The sequence below is a fragment of the Carettochelys insculpta genome, chromosome 7 (assembly GCF_033958435.1).
Source record: "Carettochelys insculpta isolate YL-2023 chromosome 7, ASM3395843v1, whole genome shotgun sequence".
NCBI classification, from domain to species: domain Eukaryota; kingdom Metazoa; phylum Chordata; order Testudines; family Carettochelyidae; genus Carettochelys; species Carettochelys insculpta.
Window position 1 is genome coordinate 61,422,419 of NC_134143.1, and position 18,362 is coordinate 61,440,780.

At 38.2% G+C, this 18,362-nt stretch overlaps 1 protein-coding gene across 1 annotated transcript in view; it reads left to right on the forward strand.

Annotated features, from left to right (window-relative positions):
• GFRA1 (GDNF family receptor alpha 1) overlaps window positions 1-13,572 on the forward strand; it is a 251,763-nt gene extending 238,191 nt beyond the window's left edge. Inside the window, exons 8-9 of the mRNA XM_074999809.1 lie at window positions 10,763-10,816; window positions 12,522-13,572. Coding sequence (XP_074855910.1) covers window positions 10,763-10,816; window positions 12,522-12,680 — 213 coding nt within the window. The 3' untranslated portion in view covers window positions 12,681-13,572. The remainder of the gene's footprint in view (window positions 1-10,762; window positions 10,817-12,521) is intronic.
• Window positions 13,573-18,362: the final 4,790 nt, after the last annotated feature.

Sequence of the window (18,362 nt, forward strand, 5' to 3'; positions counted from 1 at the left end):
ATTTGGTGATATAATCCACCTTTAAAGATTTGTGGCCTAAAAGCCTCCAAAGAATTACAAAATCTTACCTGTCCTGCCAGAGCAGCAAATCACAAAGAAAAAGGAAGGAAGCTAGAAAGAAACATCTAAAACAATATGGGGTTTTATAATCATATGATCATTTAAACCTGTGGCCTCTAGAGAGGAGGCTCACTGTTAGACCTGAGAGGTAGTACCATTTTTATACGTGGAACCTCTGCAAAAAATATGAAGATTTGTCTGTTTATTATAGTTGCATTTTGTCTGTATTACATTATTCTGCTCCAATATGAACGTTCCATCATTTCTGTGGATGATTTAAGCTATGAAACAAAATTATTTCATGTGAACAAAATTTTGCATAATATTGTAATTAATTTGCATAATCTGATTATTATGGACTCAGAATTTTCCAAATGTGGTGCATAGTTGCCAAGAATTTAAAATACTCACTCATTTTGTGTGTGTGTAGGAGTATTTTAGTTGTGGCAAAAAGTTAACTGTTATATAGTGCTTTCTTCCTGCCAGCAAATTTGACTAATTTGTGATAGCAGATATAAGGAGATGTTAAAAGGTAATATAGGTATTTATCCTGCTCCCATCTAGGTCAGTATACAAACAACTGACTTGCAGAATGCAAGATCCAACTCATAAAGAATATGGGAAATAAAAACTCAGGGTATGATCATGCAAATTCCTACTCACAAATATTTCTACTTTTCTCAGATTGTTGCATTGACTTCAGTGTTGTGGTTTGTTCCTGTGTAATAATGGATACAAAGTCATGGTGGTGGTGGGGTGTTGAAATCCTGGTCCACAAAAGTGAACAAAAGTGTTGCCCTGACTATGGGTTTAGTCCTGCTCCTATTCATGTCAAATGACCAGTCTTATTTACTCCATGGTTTAGATGCTGTCTACATATACATCTAAAGCCACATCACTGCCTGAACTTAGTATCAAATTATAAGCTTCATACTTCAGACATGCCTTTTATAATTTGTTATGAAGCTGACAGGGCAGCTTAAAGGTGGATTTAGCTAACAGAGGACAGATAAGACATATTGGACTGATTTTAACTTTTTTGTCCTCACTTACGTCCTTTGGAACATAATTATGTGATAGGAAATAAAATGTTAACAAGGAATATTAGCATGGTATTGAAGTGACTTAGAAATTTAATAACCCAGAATACCAACGATAATCTGAATGCCTCACTGGAAAATAATGGGGAAAGATTAACTGAAAGTAGAGTTCTTCTAATGAAAATAAAAGTAAGATGTTTCAGGCAGAAGGGGTGGCCTACCACCTCCCACTTCCTTTTTTCCATGGCTTATAACTGCCAAAACCTCAGTTTTGGGCTGAAATTTTCTGTTTTTGGATTTTTGCTTCAGTCTGATTTCTTTTTTTAAGTCTGTTGTCATCTCATTATCATAAAAAAATGTTATTCTTTCAAAATTTTACCTGTACAAGCTTTATTTTATTATTTTAAAATACCCTCCTATATAGATATATATAAAGAGTGTTTGTATGGGTATACCATGAAAAGGACAAGAGACACTTGATGTGGACTTTAATCAGACTGCAACCCTATGATATAGAAGTCTGGAACAACCTGGCAGATAAAATGTACAATGCAGGCAACTTCATGTTTATTCAAATCATTACCTGGGTCTCTACCAACCCCCTCAGTTTTCACCAACGTCCATAGCCAGCCATGTGGACTTCGATGTTACCAGCCACCATCTTCATAGGAGGGCTAAGGTGGCTATGAACTGTGGGAGGAAGGGTTGGATCCTTGCTGTACCAATCAGAGGTGTCCCCAAACTCTCTTCACCATTCTTTTCCTTTAACCAGTATCTTCTTTAAGTCCTTTACTAGGTCATTTATCTGTCCTCTGGCTGTTTCCCTCTGGAGTAGCTGCCCTAGACATCCACCCCATTGTACAAAATAAGTTGCGACATACCTGTAAGCCTTTACTCAACTTACCGCTTCTCTTCTTAGCTGCATATACACTCCCTTACATTCTCTGTGGGTACTTCATGAGTATATTGAAAGCTGGAGTATCACTCTAGTGCTTAGATATGTGGTGTGAAATCCTGGCTCTAGTAAAGTTAATGGGTTTGGAATTTTATCCATGAGCTTTCATTATTTACAGTTAACATATGACTGTAGCTTTTAAACAAGACTTTAATAGCTTTATATTCACTTTTGTATTCTATAGCTGAATTGTAGTGCATCATATCTAGACACTACATATAACTTATGTACCAGTTGAGTCACTGGGTTGATGGTATATAAGTCACTGGGTTGATGGTAGTAGAGAATCCCTGGGATGATGGATTTTAATAATAAAATCCCAAAATACTAAATTTTGGATCACCTGGTATTCAGTGAAAAATCCCAAGAAAACTAAGATGTTAGGTTGTTAGGCTAGTGAAGATTATTCTGTGTAGATTTTTTTAGTATTCTGCTTTCTTGTCTGTCTTCCTTAACACAAAAAATGTTTGCTTGAAAAATATCCATAAAAAGGCAATATTAGGAGCATTGCATAATAGCCTCTAAAATAGGAAGCAGCGATTTTAGGCAATATGAAGTCATTTGACTTAAATAAATGAGTGAGTGAAAAGGAAAGTAAACCAATAGCAAGAAAATATACCACCATATACGGTTAGGTAATCAGAAGAGCCAAGGTACATCATTTTTGGTAGATTAGCCTGTCTATTGCACACCGCACTGTGCTCACTCAAAACTAAGTGTTTAAATGTGATCAGTGTAGATTTCCTTTACCATCGAATCTTGAGCCAGATATCTCTACAACTGGTTTGGTCACATGTATACACAGCTCTTAGTTACCTTACTCCTGAAACTTCAGCACACAAATTCCCCTTTTCTGTCAAATGCAAACAACAGGATGCCCTATGTGGAGAGAAAAGGGACCTGTGCAAATAGTCTGCCTTTTTCTGAGCTTCATGAACACTTCATACACAGATAAGAGGTTTATAGAGGTAAATCAAGTTTCAGCTGCCCATTGGCATTGGAACACACATACACATAAGATGACTAGTGCATGTTGGTAAATGAGTCCAATTTTCCAAAGCATTCATGTGACAGTTCACGTACACAGAGGTGCGCACGCCATTCTGTGAAACTGTACCCTCTTTAGTATTCATTCTTCTGTTCCTTATATTTCTTCCACTATTTTTGTCAGACTGATACAATGGATATTTCAGGGTGTGCCCAATGCAAGCACCAAGTCTGGGAAGTTGAGTAAAGACTTACAGGTATAAATGGATACCAAAGCCTTGAAGCAACAACAAAACACAGTGAAAACCTGGGTATGTTTTCTGTGTTCATCCATGATTGAGTCACATCTTCAAATTTATTTCAAAACTGAAACTACTTTCCAACTACAGATGGCTTCAGAATAGTTCCATGTGGATTAAGGACCAAATTATGACTGGCCTGGGACAGGGTTGCAGAGAGACTTCTGCTGTCTCATTCAGGAGATCTTCACACTGGAGCTCACCCTAATATCTGATTAACTGGAGCAACAATAGCAATTCTTGTAATGGTATTACAAGTCCGGTATTTGAGGTGAAATCCTGCCCTCTTGAAGTTACTGGGAGCTTTACCATTAAAGCCCATGTGACTAGTATTTCACCCATGTTGATTTTTTTCTTAATCTCCAGCTCCTGGAGTCAAATGATTAGTGTAGCATATGCACACTTGCTTATTTATTTTAAAATAGGTGTCTAGTCCTCATGGTTTGGAGAAAATTATGAAAATGTGAATTCTATAGGTTCACAAGCCCCAGAATACAAACAAGAAGCCCCAAATATTCATTCCAAGTACATAGAAATCACACAACTTTGAAGATACTCTCGGGATTTTCACCATGGTATTGGCAGAACTGTCAGAAAAGAGGGAGCTTGAAGTCTTGTATCTGTGCTAGGATATCAGTGAGTTTAAAGAGACAAGATGAGTCAGGTCATGTTTCTTTTACTGGGACAACTTCTGATGGTGCAAAAGACAAACCCTTCTGTCCACACTTCAGCCAGTGGTCAAGAAGAAGGATGACTATGACTGTGACTCCCTTGCTTGGTGATACAGATTATACTAGGGCAGACTGCAGTCTGGACCTTCCCTGGAGGCAAACTGAGGACTTTTGGAAAGTGCATGTGATTTGGTGCTCAGAATTAGGAAACAACCACAAGGACTTTAGTTAACTGGCCGAAAATAGTTTGAGATACTGTTCATTTTAATAAACTGCAGTTAATAGATTAAACTGATTCCATGTGTGCATGTTTCCAGATAATGTTGTTGGAACAGAGTCTGGACACTGTGTACAAAGCAAGCAGGAGGGTTTATTACACACAGCGCTGTGGAGTGCCACTTTGCCCATCAGGACTCAGTGAAGCACTGCTAGACAATAGCTTACAATTGATTGTCTAGATTTTTGATGGGCGGGAGGAAACTACGACATGGGTGTCACCCATGCCTGGATAGGTTCTAGCAGCAAGATGAAATGAACACAATAAACCAATAATCTAAAAAGGTTACAGAGTATCCCCACCCATAGCTAATCTCTAGTACAGGTGGTTTCCTCCACAAGTTAACCAAAACAGGTATACAATGACCAGTTTGTGTCAAGATAGGATAGAGAATGTAGCGATGTCTCCATACTGGTGCATCTGGGTGGGGGGGTGCAGGGGGAGGTTTATCTAGAAGATTTAAAGCACATATTAACAGCATACAGCACAGTGGTTTCCACATGAAGGGCCTCTCCTTGGAATGTAGTTGCTGAGACAGCTATTTCTCCTTTCAGACTTCAAGGCCCTTCCTGCCTGAGCTGGGATGTCCTTCTCTGGGTCTTGTGAGAGAGATAAGGGAGAAGGGGCCCAGCGAAGTATCTTTCCACTCATACCAGCTGGATTTCTGTATTATAGGCCTACTCCAGACTTTAAGAATTGAATAGGGGGTCTTTGGCACAAACCATGGCCTATTTAAGGGGTGAGGGGAGGGATATCTCAGTGGTTTGAGCATTGGCCTGCTAAACCTGGAGTTGTGTGTTCAGTGCTCAAGGAGGCCATTTAGGGATTGGGGCAAATAGATCCTAGGGATGGTGCTTGGTCTTTCCAAGAGGGCAGGAGTCTGGACGAGATGACCTCCCAAGGTCCCTTCCAGCTCTAGGAGATGTGTATCTCCAATGTGTTTTTACAAAAGTAGGTAATTGGTTTGCCTTGTTTAGTGTCTCCCAGCTGAAACTTGTGGATGGATACTTAGCAGATATTTTGTTCCTAGCACTGAAAACTGATATCAGAAATGTTTTCACAATATCAAACATTAAAATGTACTTAATATACAAAATGGTACTGTTAGGAAAGATGACCACAGATAATTTTATATTCCAAGGTAACATCTTTGAGGCTGATTCCAGGGCGGAAAAAAAAAATTGTTTGGCTTCTTCATGGCAAGAAACTGCAATGTTAAGGTGGGATTACACCAGGCTGTGCAACACAGAATTCAGAATTATCTTATGCTGAATTACATCCTTATTTATTAGATGCTGCCTCTGACATGCACTTTGCTTGTTTTCCACATTGAAAGTAACTTATATTGTTGTACCGCTGCACTAATAAGAAAATACTGTTGACAAGTGTAATAAATGCAGTGAGCACTTAGTGAGTGCAGAAGAGTTAAACTGATTTCATTCTTAAACTCTGTGCACTTCACTTATTGTTTGTGTCCTGCTGTTTGGAAAACAGGCCAGTTGCACAGTAAATCTCTAATCAACACTAAAAAAAAACAATAACAACATATAATGTCATTTGTTATGAATATTTCAGGAGTTGGGCCAACCAGAGGATGTCTGGGGAGATTTCTTCTTTGTTTTTAAAAACTCATTATTTGGTTACAGTTAGCCAAGAATTTGAAAGGATGGCAAAGCCACACCCCTTTCACTGACCTGAAAACGAGCATGAAAGATATGTCCCTGTCTGAGTGTGTCTACACAGCAGCCTTATTATGAAATAAGCTATTCTGTAATAACTATTACAGAATAGCTTATTTTGAAATAACACTGCTACACATGGAATAGCTATTTTGAAATACAGCATCTACACACAATAGAGCCAATTTCAAATAGAGCCATTGGACGCACTATGGTTTACTTCTAAATAGGCTCTGTTCCCTGTCTTAACAGCACCTGTTTTGAAACAGCTGTGTCAAAATAGGTGCTATTTCTTATGGAAGGAGGTTTACTAATTTCGCAATAAGCCAAATGCTATTTAGACACTAGGATAGTTATTTTAACCACTAGTTATTGGACCACTAGTGTAATTTGAATAGCACATCTGAACTTGTCTTTGTATATCAAATCAAATCACTGTGTAAAATACATGGCTGCCTGTGGGGTTGGATGGGCTTGGGATCCCAAGCTGCAGCATTCCACTGTTGTTTTTAGTGCACTAGCTCAAGTGAGTGCAATTCTGTTTGCCAAACTGGGAGGCATGCTGCCAGCTGTAATGTGGACATAGGCTGTATAACAGTGCCCCATACCTTCCAGGGAAACAGGTAGCTACTCTGCGCTCTGGTTCTCCTCCTCCTCTTCCTGCAAGAGCATCTGTCTGCTCTCTGCTGGGCCTGAAGCCCTAGTTCTTTTCCTAAATGGGCTGAGAAGGTTTCCATACCAACCTGATGTCTCAGAACATTGGTTTGGGCACAATTCTCTATGTGGGGATGGGGGCAGAAAGGGAGTCTGTGGTTTGAACCTCTGAAACTGTCCAGGATAAACTAAAGTTTGTGATGGATGTTCAATGTAATGAAAATTTCACTGGGGAGAGTTCATGACTGTTCAGATTCTTAAACATGAATCTCTGCTTTTCTACAATAGGAACTAGGTTTTTTGGCAAAATTAAGGGAAATGTTTTACAATGTATAAAAGGGTATCTTACCACAGCACAGAATAGTTGAGGCAGCTTCTTGGGAGTGGCCAGCATTTCTGAATCCTACCAAAAAGGAATATCTTACAAAGCTATCAGTCAGCCAACTGCACTTTCCTAATCATTCCTTGAGGACAGTCTTTATGAACTGTACTTAGACAAAGTTACTGCGAGCTGTTAAAGTAACAAAAGAAAAAAGTGTACAGTAATCTGGGGGGTGGGGAGGGTTAGGTTAGTCTATAGCCTGTAACTTTTCATTCTACATTACACAATATATTATAGCTGAGCGTATGAATTGGTAGCAGATCTTATTTTAGCCAGTCACACAGGTCCTAGACCGCTTTTCTTTGGAGTTTTTTTTAAATGTCTTTTCCATTGCATGTGGGCTTTTTTAAATGACCCCAGTCCTCTTCTGATTTTTGTCAGTGAGAAAAATCTTAGACTCATTCTTGTGGCAGCCTGAAAAGAAATCTAATTTTTAAGTATACTGGAGAGTCTCAGGGTTGTGAGCATGTTCGGAACAGAGGTTATTAATAACTCTGAAATGTTCACACAAGTTAAACCTCCCTGGTCTGGCACCCGCCGGACCTGGCTGGTTTCAGAGGAGGGAATTTACTGGACCAGGGAGGTCCTCTTCCACTGGTCCTTCAGGCTGTTGCCACCTCAATTCTGGCTTCAGCCAGCCAGCTCCTCCCGCCCCCGCATTGCCAGCCCTGGCCTGGCTGCTGCCCACTGCAGCCTCCATCTGCCAGCTCCTAGCTTGCATAAGATAGACCCTCCTGCACCTTGAGGAGCTGAGCTGTCCCTGTCAGAACTGCGCTCCACAGCACGCAAGAGGTCAAATCTCTGTACCGTGGATAAGATTTTGGAATATTTTACAGATAGATGGACAGTGGGGCTCCACATAGTTTCTCATTTTTGTGTGTGTGTGTGTGTGTGTGTGTGTGTGCGCGCGCGCGCACCAAGATTGTCAGTGCTGTCTGAGCCCTGACCTGGCTCTCCAAGTGCCGCACCCCTGCACTAGGAAGCACAGTGCCTCATCAGTGTTGCTGTGTTCTTTCTCCGTTATGCCTAGGACTGGGTCAGGAAGGATTTTTACCTTAGGAAGTAGTTACACATATAAGCTTCCCATAGTGCACTCCTCTACCCACACGTTCTTGCCCTGTCCCCCTCAAAGTTACTTATGATTTAGTGATGAACTATTGTATTATGGTAGTTCAGCCTATGCCAGCATTTCCATTATAACCCATTTTTTTCAGTTTATAACTCTTCAGTAAAATTCTGCTCTTCCAATTTGAAACTTGGCAAATAGTGTCTCAGCTTAGAAGGTAATTATTTTCCTGCAAAACTCTCTTCCAAACCCCTCTGCATCCAAATAAAGAGGGAGTTGTGTTGTTTTATTCTTTAATTATTGACATTGTCCCTTACAGTTTGATGGAAACAAAAAAGCAGTCCAGTAGCACTTTAAAGACTTACAAGCCACCTAATAAAAATTTTTGTTAGTCTTTAAAGTGCTACTGGACTGCTTTTTTGTTTTGATAGTATATAGACTAACACAGCTATCTCTCTGTTACTATTCAGTTGTTTGGAAAAATGGCCACTTTATTATGTTTTAATAGCCAAACAATTAACTTCTGTTATTGATAAAGCAACTTAAAATGCTTCCCATTAAATCTGTAGCTAGCTCTTCCAAAATTAAAGCTAGTGAATGAATCTCAGAACTATTGAAAAGCTTTTGATTTTGGTTTCTCACTGATAATTGTTAATATTCATTTAAAACAGCTGCTTTCTAAAATGTAAATATACTTACTGGGCTTCACTGGTTATGTTACTTTTTAAGGTGATTGTAGGAGAGGAGGAAATATGACCTTGTTCTCTTTTCATTTTGAGAGCTACATTAAATATTGAGAGAAGCTAAAATTTAATCCCTGGTATAGAACAGAAGTTAACTAGAAATACCAGTGTTGTAAATGGTGCAGTATTCTGTGACCCAAGCCAGGCGTAACTACAAGACATGGGCGCTAGACAGCAACCAGTATGGACTTTGATATCTACAACATAGCAAGGACGTAGGAGATATCAAAGAAGACATTCCACAGTTTATCATATAAGAATGAAAGATTCCATTCCATGCTGTTTGGATTTCCATTTTCCCTTTTGATTCAATGGAAGTATATGGTAAAAAACGGTATTCAGGATTGGGCTCCACTTTGATTTTCTTGCTTGTCCTGTTTCCCCTCGTGACAAGCCAATGAGGAGTGCAATCAGCATCGCTGTCACCATAAAAAAGTGATTTTAAATCTGCCAAACAGCACTCAATACTCACTACCAGAGATTTCTTTTTTCATGTTGGGACTAAACCCTCAAAAGGATTTAGCTGCTCGACTGCCACTTTTGATGCATAAATCCCAAAATCAGGCCCTACTGGGATTCATAAAAACATCAGCTTCTGCTGCTGAACCCTATACGTGCCAAGATGTTCAGCACTTAAATTTCTGCGATAAAAGTTCAGTTGGTACCTTATGCACATGTTCACTGCGGCCCCACACTTAAGCCCCAGAGCCCTGCAAGGGCAGGGGATCTTCTGCCAAACTTTGTAACCATACTCAGAACTCACTTAATGAATTGGGCACCTATGGACAAACTAACCGAAACTGAGATGGAAGAGCAGAGTCCGCATACGTTTTATCCAGTGGTTAGAATACACATTTGAGAGGTTGGAGATCTCTGATTCCAGTCCCTATAGTGCCAGAAGAGAAGGGATTAGAATAGAGATTTGCCACTTCCAGGTGAGCTCTAACCTAGGGGATAATATCATGAGGACCTCCCTCAGATTATCCTGTTGAAGTTCTTCCCCTGTCGAAAATAATGTGGAGAAGTAACTGAGAAAGGAGAAGGTGAGACGATGAGAGAGAATGACTATGTAATTTGGTGGTAAGAGCACTCATCTGTAAGTTGGGGCACCTAGCATCCAGTCCCTCTGCTTCTCTGATTGATTTGATTGATTGTTAAAGTAAATAAATGTTCTCTTTGCATAGTCTGGTAACTTTCAGAATAGACCTTGTGGCATGATACTGAAATTCCTATTTTTATTTAAAACACTTTTTGGTCATCTTAACATCTGGGGAACAGTCTAAATATTATTAGAAGAAGAACACTTAAAACAGTGTGTTTTTCCCCAAAATATTAAGAATACACTGGTAAACATCTGTATTTTCTTGTTAGAGGGCACAAGTGTTAGGGAAATCATGCTTTTTAGTCAATATTAACTATCAGGTCCATATGTGACTTTTATATAGACCCTTGATTACTGACTCGATTAACATGTAGGCAAATCTATGATACTCATCGTGGTTGCAGCCAAGTGCTTAATGCATTTATTTTTACTGGCTGCTTCAAAATTTGTATTTTAAATTCACAGTATGGATTAAAGCTACAGATGTTATCTAGGGACTTGTCCACATGGAGACTCAGTGCACTGTAAACCTGCTGTGCAGTAATTTGCCACATACACATTGGGTGTGTGGACCTGGCTGCTGCATATTAAAGCATTTGGAATATAGTGGCTACCTCGTGTGCTGTAGAGTCGCACCTCGGTTTGTCATCAGCTAAGGCTTTATGTAGGCAAGCACTGAGATTATATTCTTACTTCAAGACCATTATTTTACTATTTGCTCTTCGTTTATTGTAAAGCCATGTTACTATGAAACAGAACAATCAAGAAGAGTTTATTCAAACAGAAATATCCATATTATGTGTATAAGTATACATATATACTATGTAACTTTTGCATTTGTCTGTAGGCACAGAAGCGGAAATCCAATGATTCAGTAGACACAGAACTCTGTCTTAATGAGGTAAGAATGCGGACCATATTACAATAGTAATTTATTTTTCATAACACAAATATCAGTCTGAAATATAATAAACCAGAATCCAAGCCTGAACTCTTTTCATAAGACAAATTCCCATCAATCTTGTTATGGTTGTGTACCAACTTGTCATAATAAAGGGAGTTTTGTCTGAGTCAGGAGCTCAGGATGGGGCTCTAAGTGACTGCTACCCCAGAGCCATTCAGTGGTGAGATAATTACATTTTAATTCCCACATAGTTGTTGGGATTCCCTGTGAGACCTCTTTCCACTTGGCTTCCCAAGAACTGATTTTGCAGGTCAAATAGTAATTAGTGTTGCACCTAGGAAGCGTAATTAGCTAATAATCTGCAGGAACATGTAATCATATGGCATTTACCAAGTCCCAGAAATAAAGCAGATTTCATTTTATGGCTGACAGAATACTGATTTAGGATAAGTGAAATGACAGTTATATAACACATTAGGCCCTAGAGTGACAGCCCCTGGAGACTTGGAATCTTTCCCTGTGCTGTTCCACTAGCCTGTTTCAAACCTGATGATTAGGGACCATCCCTAAGGGTAGAAGATTAGTTTAGTTTCCATGTGATTAAGTCTGTAACTTTTCTGTGGACCTGGGGGTTAAAGAATACTCCTTGGCTATGTCTACATGACACGGTTTTTCTGGCAAAACTGGGCCTTTGTCAGAAAAACCTGCAGTGTCTACATGCAAAATGTGCTTTGTTGACAGTCTGTCAACAAAACTCAGCGCATCCGCTGACAGCATTATACCTCTCTGCATTCAGGTATAATGCCTTTCTTGGCAGTTTCCTGTAGAAAAACCAGCCATGTAGATGCTCTGGGGCCCTTTTGTTTGCAGACAGGGCTTCCGGTTCAGTGGGCAGCCCTGTTTGTGGAGCTTCTGGTCATCTGTTCTGTCAAGAGAGGGCCAGGCAGATTGCTCTTTCAATCTGCTTTTATGTTTAGACACAATCTGTCGACAGAAGTTTTGCCAGGAAATCCATTCTGACAGTCATTTCTGTCGACAGATGCTGCTTGTGTAGGTGTAGCCCTTGTGCAGTGTCCTCTGTGTACCTGCACGTGACCTGCCAGTCTGCCCATAATACTGTCCTGTTATTTTACTGCGTGTAATGTAGAGCTGCAAATGATGCTACTTTATTTGTATGTAGCTTTAGTACTTTTTTGATAATTAGAACCCGGAGTGCACAAAAATGTAGGAAATGGGAAAATAAACTAAATGGATATTGCTACTGTTGCGAAGCTTGCCATAAGTGTAGTCTTTCCTGTTGGAATGTCACAATACTTTGTTCTCAAATAATCCCGGCTGTTGGCTATTTCCTTCATAGCAACTCCTGCATCTGCTTTTTAAATATGAATACCTATATTGAACACAGATTTCTTTAAAATATTCCTAGATTTTAGAAGGTTAAATCTTGTTTATTTTGCCTGATTACTATGATGATGTCCCTTAAAAAATGTTTTAATTGTCACAATCAAATTGGATTTTAATACCTCCTTTTTTTGACATCCTGTTTCATGTTTCCAATTTACTTAAACTCATGGTGGTGAAATACATGAAACTGAATGGTGAGAAACTGGCAAACAAGATGAATTTTATTAAATGGATCTAAACATATTACAATATAATGAAAATTCTTTACAGTAACCAAGGAAAGTGTTGTCTCTTGCAGAATGCTATCGGGAAGGACAACACAGTCAGAATCTCGACCAGTCACATATCTTCAGAGAATTCGTCTGCTCTTCCTACAAGCTTCAGTCCAAGCACACTGCTCATATTGATAATAATTGCACTCTCAATCTCTTTGTTAAGTTCGTCAGAAACCTTGTAGCTGCATTACAAAAGGACATGTTAAAATAAAAGTTCTGTTTCCTGTCCTCCGTTGTTTACCTGAAATTCCAGTTCTAGGAGCTGAGTTGCAGCACTGTGCTAAAACAGTTTCATTAAACTGGAATTCTTCTGTCTTTTTTTTTAGGCTTCTTGTGATATTTAGGGGCTTTGTGAAATACTTGATGCAGTGCTACATTCCAAACCCAGAAGGCTTTCGGGCATGCAGTGTTTTAAAAAGACAGGATGTAAATTTGCCTGTAAAGCAATCTGTTTGGATTTTTTATTATTATTTTAATTCTGGCCTTTACCTGAGAAGGAAGATGTCAGCTTTCTTAAAATCCTATTTATCCCATTTAATGAGTTTCATTTTAAAATTAAGTAAACGTCAGACTAAGGAGGATGCCGGGGATTTATCACACGGTGAATGTTCTCCCAGAGAGTGGACTTCATGAAACATCTTCATTTGATAGATTGCTACTGGTGTTAAACTCTTTCAGTGTATTAACATTCTCCTCTTTAAATGTTTATGTAATGTAAGTGGTTCTGCATTCCCTGCTAAGAAGCCATTATAAGTCACATACAGGTGTACTGTGCATCTTTCGGGTTAAAATCTCATAAAAATCAGTGTGTGATAACAAACTTTTACTTTGACCTGTACTTTTAAATTTTAATTACATTTAGCCTTAACAATGGGGGAAAATTCTTTAAATTAACAAGAAGCAATTGTGAACATAACAATACATTTATTTAAATTTGAGGCTATACGTAATAGAAACAAATTTTGCTAAAAAGTTTCAATTGTACAATTGTTGGTCTTATCTATTTCTATTGTAATAATACCATCTAGTTATTTTACTGTTGGTTTAATAAAAATGACATACAGTTTATTTCATCTACTAAAACAGCATTATCTGCTTATATTTGTATAGCATATCAACCCTAAAAGTTAAAGGAGCTTTATGCCTTAGGTGTCGAATCACACCATTATAGATGGAAAATAGGACATAAAACTGAAATGTGATTGTGTATCATTTCTTTTACGGCTAAAATCAACTCATAAAGGGATCATTGCTTCAATTATAGGAACAGGCATGGAAATCTCATCCATGTGAGTAGTTTTTACTCACACCAGCATTTTCATTGCAGCTTATAGGAAAAATGGTTTGCAAGATTGGGCCCCATATGTGGTTTAATGGCAATATTGCCACTGCACATAAGTGGAACACTTCTGTTTTCATATGGTGACACCAACATCCTATGCTGAGCCATGATGATCTTCTTTATCTAAAAGGGATTCTTTAAAGCTTTAAATGTCATTCAATAGGCAGCACATTTCCTAAGTGCTGTCTGTGTGCCTAACTGATGGCTTGGTGACTGTTATAAAACAGTAATAACCTGTTTTTGTGTTATTGAAAGTAGACGATAACTTTGCTAGGCACAGAATTCATCCTGCTGAATTTGCAGATTTACACTGAAAACTGAGTGATGTCTTTGGTTGAAATTTCCAGATCAGCTCTTTGCAATAAAAATACAAACTAAAGATCATCAAGCACAGTGATGCTAGAAATGAGAAAAATATACATCTCACTAACAAATCGTTGAACTATTGGCTGATCCATATTTGAGATTTTTCTTTCTACTAAGCTAATAAAAGCAGTGTACGAAATTCTAAAATTCACTTTTGTAGTATTGGTTAAAGACATATAAAATATGTTTCAAAGCATTCTCTGACAGACATCTAGCGTACTGTGTCCCCCTAAACCCACCAAATTAAACAACATCACTCCTTCATTCTGTCCTGATTAAAAACTTCATACTACTTCATACTACTTTCAAAGGTATCAGAGATGCTTTTGAAGAAGAATATTGTGTATCATTGCTACAAAATCCCCTCTGGTGCTTGTTTATTTTCTTGTAAAGCTAATCAAATTATTGAAAAATAATGACAACAAGAAAATAAGAACTAGATCAAAGATTTAAAAATAAATTCTTTTATGACAAAAAATGTCAGAAGTATAATCTAGTGAAATGCTAATGTATACAGAATTATAATTGGAAAGTTTGACATTAACCAATTAAAATATTTTCAAAACAAATCCATAAACATTAAAATGGTTAAATTCTTCTTTGATCAACAAAGGTTTCTTTAGAATATCATTTATATTCAGCTCATTAAATGTTAAATAATATCTGGAGCCTTAATATTCTGCTACTACCGTGCATACCTTTTCTGATAAGCTTATGCATTCATTTTAAGTTCAATATCTCTTGATACATTATACTGATTATTATAGCTCGGAACCAGTGTGATAGAGAATAAAAGCAATTGCTCACTTAACACTGGAAACAACAACTCTCATTGGCATCTGATGATAAAAGGATATTTTATCTGACTTAGCAAGAGTCATGTGTATGCCAGAGAAATAGACTATTTTGTAAAGCTGGCCATTCCTACCACAAACAAGAAGCAGCACTTGTTTGTCCTGGATAAATTGAAAGCAGAGTGGATTCTTAATTTAAAAATAAATTGCTTATTAAACAAATTATAATTAAAAATTACCAGTCTGACATTCTAAAGAGGTTCTTACAGATATTACCATGTAAATATTGGTGCATTTTTTACTAGTTGGAGGAGGTGCAGGAGATATCAGTTTAGGACGGTGACCTTGTCAACATAGTCATTTGCTATAGTACTAAAGTAAGCAAATTGTTTATTTTTTTCTCTCCCCTTTCATCTACTAAAATTGTATGTACTGAGTGCTGAACAAACACACGAAGACTGGATTTTGTGTATCCATTCAGTGCATTTCTGTTACCATTGTATCTATGGCCGTGCAAGCAGCCGTCCAAACGCAGGATGCCGCTATTGATACCTAGGCTTAAAACTGAACGTGTAACCCACTCAGTTGTTTCTAAGTAAGCTATAGGTTTAAATTAAACATGAGTTGAAGATACACAAGCCATCCTTTTCAGTTAAATTACTAAAACAGGAAGTTTCCTTAGAAGGATTAGAAATTAATTTCCATTTTTATGTTAAATATATCTGATCATTCTTTGTTCCATTGGGTTTTTTTTAAACATCATGTTAAAGAGCCAGTGCACAACGTGTTAATATATATATGGTCAGCATTTTGCGCTATTTAATGTGACTTTCCAAAGCTGCTGAAATACAAAAGATAGAAGGTATGGAATGCAATTGCTATTTTCAGTTATTAGTAATAAAAGAAGTAAAGTAAACTTCACTCCATCAAGTACGGCGTTCCCACAAAAGGTCCTGTCACTTTTGTCATGTAGTAAGGGTCTGATCTAAAAAGTTTCTGTGAGGTCCCCTTAAGGCCCATTTAAGTTAGTGATGGCAGAGGGCAGTTAGCACCTTGCAAGACTGTTCATGAGACTTCATTGATGCATGTGCATGTGTCAATAGGACAGGGCAAGAGGAACAGGAGATCTTAATTTGTAATGCATTTTTTATGTTCTGTCTGGAGAATTATTTCCAGTATTTTTTTATTGAATAACATCCTGATAAGACCCATCCTTTTTTCAAGATGAGTCCATGCACAATGTGAAGATGGTTGCATTTTGAATCAAAGAAGTCAGAATATGAAAAAAAACTACCATGCCTGTTTGGAAAATACTACTACATTAGACATGATGGAGGAGGAGGGAAGCATCCATTAAAATCTCAATCCAGTCTTCGTTGATGGTCATTTTGACTTTGCCCCTCACAGTTTCTCTTTATAAAGTATTGCTGTCATTCCTCAAATTTGTGATGTGCCCTACTGCCCATAAAATGGTATGAGACATGGCTGCCAAGGGAAGTCAGTCATAGGTCCATCATTATTTGTTGTTGACAGAGCAGAACGTTAGTAAATAGGTGGATTGAGCCAGGGATTGTTATTCTGCTTTTAAAATAGGTAGCAGCAGCTGGACAAGTGAGAATACCTATTAGAGCATGCTTTACTACATTGACGGATCCAACCCATTGACTAATATACATTTCCTTACAAGACCCCTGAAATAAAAACTAAATACAAAAAAAGTATCCACTAGGCCATGCCCCAGATTCCAAAGGATGTATACATATCCTATGAACCCCACTAGAAATCTGTTTGATTTCAGTGCAGTTGGCAGGAAAATTAATCCAGCAATTTCTCATCTTGAAATATATGCTCTGTCTTACCAAATTGGTTCCTTTGGTTGCATTTCACTTTCAGGCCATTTGAAGCTCTCCTGAGATCACAGGGCTATTCTCCCCTCCCCTACCCCACATAACATTTTTCCTCTTAAGATTTGCCTGGGGATTTTATGTGAGTATAAAGAAGGGAATTTCTGTCATACAGGAAATTTTGAGACTTTAAAATTTGGATTCTTCCTGAATTAGAGAAAATGTTTAAAAAAGTAGAATTTGTTAGAAAGTGAAGGGTTTTGTTTTCACCTGATAGAAGTATTTTCATTGTAATAAAGTTGCTCTGGTCCACCATTTTGATAGTCAAAATGTTTCATTTAATATTATAGTCAAAACATTTTGACTATTATTTATATATATGTCAAAATTACAGCTATGAACCATTTCAACTTTATCAGAATGAAACATGATAATTTCTAGTAGAAAATGTCAAGGAAATCAATACATTCACATGGAGTGTTTCAATTTTGTCAAATCAGCCTTTGCTGTTTACAAAAGTTACACCAGAGATATTTTTAGCCAGCTCTGGTTTTGAGGATAAGGGATGGTGGTTTTTAACCACATTCTTTATCTTAGTACAGTATCAGTCCGTCAAACAAGTTAGTTCCATGTGTTTACTTGGCAACATTTCATGTGTAGGGGAACGTTTATCCTTCATAGATTACGTATTAAAAGCAGTTACCCTTAGTAACCATCAGGACAAATTCTGAAATCCTTATGCAGTGCTTTTTCATACCTTGTCCAGCTGAAATGTCATTCATGAAAACCTGAGGAAGAAGTTCAGTCTAGAGGGAGTTTGTAACTGAAAGGGAAAAGAGCAGAGGCTCAACTAATTTCTCAGTGATGTTTATCAACATTGTGGTGTCTAGCATAATGGGTTACCATTCAGCCAATGTCTTAACTCCCTGTGCTAGGTCTAAACATCAGTGAAGACCTGTAGCATGACCACAGCTGGGCCACATCAGCTAAGTCAAGCTCCTGGGGTCTGGCTGTGTGGCTAGGAATTTCAGTATAAATTTTCAGACGGGGGTTGGAGTCCTGTTTCTCAAATCCCATAATGAAGGAGAGAGTCTCAGGCTATGTTTACACCAGAGAGTTTTGTCAGCAAAAACCTGTGTATCATCCAGTTTCCCAAGGCATTCTGTCAACAGTAAATCGACGGAATGCAGCACTTTTATCGACAGTCTGAGCTCGTTCCCCACGAGGCGTAATGCCTCTGTCAACAGAGATCTGTCTGCAGAAAGTCGGTTTGGACGTTCTGTGGGGAGGGCCCTCTGTTGACAGACAGGGTTCTGGGACACCGAGCAGCTCTGTCTTTGGTGCTTCCCATTGGCCATTTTGTCCAGTGGTCAGAGCAGATTGCTCTTGTGATCTGCTGGGCAATTTGACTGTGATCTGTCAACAGACATTTCCAACAAAAACTTCTGTTGACAAATTGCTGTGATCTAGACAGCCTGAAAGACTCAGATCCAGCCCAAGCCCAGATGTCTACACTGC